Genomic DNA, 6,000 nt, shown 5'->3' on the forward strand with positions numbered 1-6,000 from the left:
TACAAAGTAGGAAAACTTACCCGGTGTGTAAATAAATGCATATTCATATTAAACACAAGTTTTGTATTTCACACTCAGTTACGTTTAAAGCTATGCAATCATCATCACAAAAGTTAATGAGACTTGTGCAACTGTTCACTGTTTAATTAACCTGTTTAATTAAAACAATAAGTGATGAGTAGGAGTTTCTGCAAGTGCCGGCGGGCCGCATAAAATGGACCTTCGGCCCGCAGGCCGTAGTTTGCCCACCCCTGATATAGACAGTTCATTGCATGTGAAGCTGCAGTTGAATGTTTAACTCTGGTATCATCGGCTAAGTGGTTGATCCTTAGCCACATTTTAACCGATTCTTTTGCGTTCCACAAATTAAAGGGAAGCCCAATAAATCTTATTACGAAAAGATTTGATACGTTATTAATGACGAGGCAGTTTCTTTTGTCGCAATGTATGAGATTCATTGTCGAAAATCCTCGTTCTAGCAGAGCTCAAAGCAATCGTATTGATAATATTTTTTGCTTTTAGTATTGTATCAGGAACCTTTTGATTTGAGCGATTTTGTACCACATTTTCAACGTAGTTACGGAAATCGTTCACACAGATTTCATGATGGAATTGTTTGTTGAATCTAGGTAACTTTTTTTCTGCAGATTTCCAAGATATAACGATTTCATCAATAGGTCAGATATCTGGGTATATAACAGGTTAACCAAATCATGGATTTTGCTGTCTATTTCCTTGGGATTTTTACATGATCATTCAACCTTCGTTTCATATTTTTAACTATGGATTGTATCAGGCTTTGACGAGATAGATTGACATATTTCTTATTTGAACAACTATAACAACAAATAAGGCGCATTTTCGACCCAGATAATCCATGCAAGTTTTTAAAACCACAAAAAATCATGTAATCAATTCATGACTTGATTAATGGTGAGTTGTTGCATTACCCGAATGGTCAGGGTTGTCAGATGCTTTTTAAAAAAAATTAGCCATTGTGACCAATAAAAAGAGCCATTATTAGCCACTCACAAAAAATAATTGTTTTTGGCTCATAGTAACTACAGTGTGTCAATAAAAACCATCACCCTTTCTGATTGAAATGTAATACAAGAATACCAAGAAATGTATTACTAATATGGTCATTATTGAACAGCTTGTACAATGTAAAAAACAATTTTTTTTAACAAAAATCATTATGAAACGGATTTATAAAGCAAATTTTGGAATTATTATCTGGCTATATTTCAATCTAAAAATTCCGTCCCAAAGCGAATTGGATTTAATACGCAGATGGATTTATTATGCGGATTTTACTGTATCAGTAAAAGTGACTAACATTTTCTACCAATTATAATTTTTAGTCGTTTTAATATATAACACGTGACAATTTCACAATTAAATAATGCATAGGTAGTGGCTATATTTTAAAAATATCATTTAACTAACTGGTAGGCAACATGGTAACAACTGGTGTACCAAAAAATTGAATGCAAATTACAACGGTATATATACGTATGTTAACCAAAATGATCATTTCTAAGTATATCTTACAAGCAAAGATGACATTACCAAATCATATCCAGAGTAAATACTGCTTCTGACCGCTTGCGATGCACTTTCTCGTCGTTTGGAGGCAGTTCCTTTTCTCCGCAAGCCTTGAACAAATTTTCTTGTTTCTGGCATTTCAATAAAACTATTCAGGCAATAGTGTTAACTTCATAGCAAGTAAGAATCAGTTTATCTACGCTAAGTTGGGTTGTCCAAACCTATGCATGACAACGAATATGTTTTGAATAACAAAATTGTCTACACATCAAAAATAACAAATCTTGGGTGAGGTCAGCTACTGCCAGTAGTCACATTTTACTGAATAATTTAAGGTACAGTAATATGTTTCCATTTTCACTGAATAATTTTTTGGTAACTTTATAGCAAAATTATAGTACCATTTACCAAACAGCCTACCAACTGCTGTAGAATGATAGTTTGTCAATTCTCAATTTCTCAAATTCTCAATTCAAAATTGGTGGCAGACAACCATGACAGGGGCTATTAGATACATTTTTAGCAACATATTTATGTAGATTTTTCTTGTAGATCATCTCTAGTAACATGGTTAAAATTTGTCTGATCTAAAAGCAGTACTATTTATTATTCCAATGGTTGGCAAACTTTGGGCCATGAACCAAATGTGGATCTTAAAGTAAAATGCAATGGGCCACATATTATATCCTGTAATCAAATAACTGTGGGCTGCGTGATAGTTTCTTTTCTTCTATAAGATAAGCTCGGTTAAATTTGAAGGCTACCGGGCAACTTATTAATGTTGTTTTCTCGTTTCAATTTATGTAGGTAACTACAACCACAACACCAAGCATCTGGAAAATATAGCCATTTACCTTCTGCCCACTTAGCATTAATTCTTTTGTTATACTGAGAATGCCAGCATATTTTCCTTTTATTTTAGTTAAGCTAGACATTCACTACACCGTATCTTCACCAATTGTGACTAGAACAATAGTAAAATCATTCACAGACCACAGTTTGTGTACAATGGATATCTAAGTTAAACTAATAAACAGACATGTATAGAAGAGGTTCAAGCTTTATCTTATCTGATGAGACACGATTTTCAATGAATTCTAAAAGTTGAATCTTTGAATCTGAACTTCATAACCCATAATTCAGATCTTAAGTTTAGGGTAGTTAGGAAAACTGTCTGCTAGTGGGATTCCAACTCAGGTTTGCACCTATAAACGTATGTTTTGGTTTCTTATTTCAACTTAACATTCATGGTGCAAGCATATTCCCATTAGTTAACTGTCTCTCAATTGCAAGCTACAGCATCTAGCTAAAACCTGTAGAAAAGACATAGTTAAGTTGAACATTAATCAAAGTTAACTCCTAATAACTTTAACAGATAATATCTATCAACTAGCGAGTGATAATTACTGCTTTATGTATGCTTTTCATAGTAATGTCATGCCTTCACTGATTAATAAAGAGAAAGTTTCGACTATCATAAGAAAAGTTTACCAACCATTGTACCACACAGCGCAGTAAAGGCATTAAACGTAGCATCAATAATGTTTAACTGTTATAGCAATTTAGGTCTAGTACACCCATCCTCACCCAGGCTAGTGTCGTTGGCTATCATAAAGTATGTAACAGCAACCTTTTCGAAAACACCTTGTACTGATCTAACTGCTTTATCTCACTTAGTTTATATATTTTAATTTTTCACAGTACATTTGTTCCTTTCTGCTACTGTGTGTAATCAGTATCTCTACTAACTTATAACTACAGGCAGTCTCAACTTTGGTTCTTATATATTAGATGTTGTAGTCCACCCAAGATGAAGGTGTCTAAGGTGAAGAGACATAAAATTGCAAAGTGCAAAATTAACGTTTGAGGTTTCTACGAACTCTACCAAAGAACAATCATCATCATGGTGTTTATATTACAATGAATATGAATGTAAAATGAGAAAAGGCAATTATGCTTTCAATTGCATTCATGGTGGTGGCATTAATTGCCACTTCATGGTATTCGCGATGAACATTTTTTTCACAAATTTTGAGATAACAAGCATTAGTTATACTCTGTGGAGCAAAAGAACACATTTCAAATTCAAGACCATTTCTAATTGTTTACATGCAATTTAATAGGCAACTAGCTGAGACCGGTAAAGTTGCTTCAAATTATCTGAAATTTCAAGCTAACCAATAATTTAGTTAAACTGATGTGCAAAAGATAGCTCCTAGGTAACCATGGGTTATTCTTTCTGAACACATTGAACATGTCAAGTGAGATCACCAGCCACACCAACAAAGATATTTGCTCTGTAAATTAACTAATTTTAATAAACCTAATTATATCAAATTACACAAATATATTTTACTTGTAATTCAGCATAGATATATACCAGATGTATACAAAAACAATTAACTACGTATTTACACAAGTAAAAGAACTTAAGGCAGAGGTCAACAGGGCTTAGTTGCAAAACCAAAGGCAAGAATTTATGGATGCTTCATTGACAACAGTTGGGTTTATGAATTTACACAAACCAATCGCTACAGCTTACAAAATCGATTTTACAGTTCAAAACAAGTATTTTTTTCAAGGACAAATGTTTTAACAGTTCTGACCAACAACATCTATGTTGAATAATGGTAAAATTGCAACAATTTTTAGTTAAGCCAGTGCTGCCGTCATAACCCATTTACATGCTGCACTATAAACCATGAACACCTAAAACTCTATCTTAGGTCTACACATATAACTCTACCTTAATAGTTATTTCATATATTTCAAACAAGTGACTTTTTCACTCAAGTACGTTACATAGCCTGCCGTCAAAGATAGTTGATTAGGTTAGGAAAAAGAGTATGCAAAACGCTGGTTTAAGCAATTTAGGGTTTAATTGAAGTTTGATTAAGATTACAAGCTTACGTCCGGTCTTTGGTAAGGTTTTGCGTTTTTTTGAAATCTTAAGACGCTTCAAAACATTCAAAGTTTCTATAAATTAAATTTTTAATAATCTCAAGTGGTTAATTATCTCGTGCCAATGTAAGCACAAAGCTTCATTTTTGGAAATCGTTTTGCAGTCTATTGTCCTATAACGTACTAGTATAAAGACCTGCTATTCTATTCTATACATAAACTATTCGTATATTTTTACCTAAAAAAATCATGTAGAAATGTGTTTTAAGCATAACAAAATTCGTTTATTTTTGGTAAAATAATTAAGCCTATTTTGCGAGGGGTGTGTTCACTCGATTTATTTCCCGTAGGTAGGGTCATTTACCTTTGTTGTGTCGGGGGTCCGCATGAAAATATTTCAATAGCCCCAAGCGTTTTCAATTGTTAACAAGGTACGTTCTTATAAGCGTTAATGCAAACATACTTTGCTTCGATTGAGTGGTCATATTCGTCTTTAAAAAATGTTGTAGGCCTAGCACCAATTTTCCAAAAAAAAAGAGAACAACTTATATCAAACTGACCTTTGGCATACGCATCGCATGGAATGTACTCTGTTACCTATAGGGCTGGAAGTCTGGCGTCCACATCGCCATTGGTTAGGCTCATGTGTGCCTGAGCTACACTTTACACTAGGAACCGAATTGCTGAGTGCTACTCCTGTTTGTACTTTGGTATCAGGCTAACCTATTATACAGATATAAGCTGTAGTCTTATTAAGTTGATTACAGTACACTTGTATATACCGGTAAAGTAAAAGAAAACGCTTCAAAAAGGCTAAACAAAAACAAAATCTTAAAACATGCAACAAGCTCACAATGAGCAGCATAAATAGATTTTGCTGAAAGATGGAGGTCTGCAGGATAGTGCTTCTGTGTTCTAACGGTCCAGCCTCGTTTCACTGTTTTAAAAGCTTAGAAAATTGATTGATTGGTGATTTGAGTCTTGGAGTCAAGGCAAAATTTCAGTGAAGCCAACTGCAGTAACCTTGAGCAATGCGGAATTCTGCTTCCACCGTGTGGTTAAGGCAAATCTAAAATGGGTTCGAAACTTTTGGGTGTGGTTTCGGAATACATATTTTCTTCATTAAAACAATTTGATCTACTTTTTGACCATACCTGACATGCTAAAAATTTCAAAAACGGATTGTTTTCCACACAGTTTTTCATAGAACTTGTTAACTCAATATTTTTTTCAACTATCAAGTTAAGTTTTTTGTCTACAAATTGTTTAAGAAAATAAATAACTATTTCAAAAGATATGGCTGTATTGTACACCTATAACTTCAACTAAAAGTTAAAGGAAGAAATAACAGCGCGGTTCTTTTTAAATAAAATTAAACCCTTTGATTATAACCAGGTTGAATTAAAAGGGTTCTGCAAATAAATAAGTTTACCCAATTATAATAAACATTTTTTTAAATATTAAAAAATATTTATGCTGCCAGTATCTACTTGTGGGATGTTTTAATCTCCGGACTGCATGCAATGTGCAAATTTTCTGTTTATTTTGTGG

General features: G+C 33.4%; 1 protein-coding gene across 6 annotated transcripts in view; it reads right to left on the reverse strand.

The window, feature by feature from the left end:
* The window catches only part of LOC143449416 (dedicator of cytokinesis protein 9-like), a 37,662-nt gene extending 35,871 nt beyond the window's left edge, over positions 1–1,791 (reverse strand). For all 6 annotated transcript variants that reach the window (XM_076949615.1, XM_076949619.1, XM_076949616.1 and 3 more), the window contains exon 1: positions 1,573–1,791. In XM_076949615.1, coding sequence (XP_076805730.1) covers positions 1,573–1,686 — 114 coding nt within the window. In that variant the 5' untranslated portion in view covers positions 1,687–1,791. The remainder of the gene's footprint in view (positions 1–1,572) is intronic.
* Between the last annotated feature and the right edge of the window lie 4,209 nt (positions 1,792–6,000).

Source organism: Clavelina lepadiformis, chromosome 3 (genome assembly GCF_947623445.1).
Source record: "Clavelina lepadiformis chromosome 3, kaClaLepa1.1, whole genome shotgun sequence".
NCBI lineage: Eukaryota > Metazoa > Chordata > Ascidiacea > Aplousobranchia > Clavelinidae > Clavelina > Clavelina lepadiformis.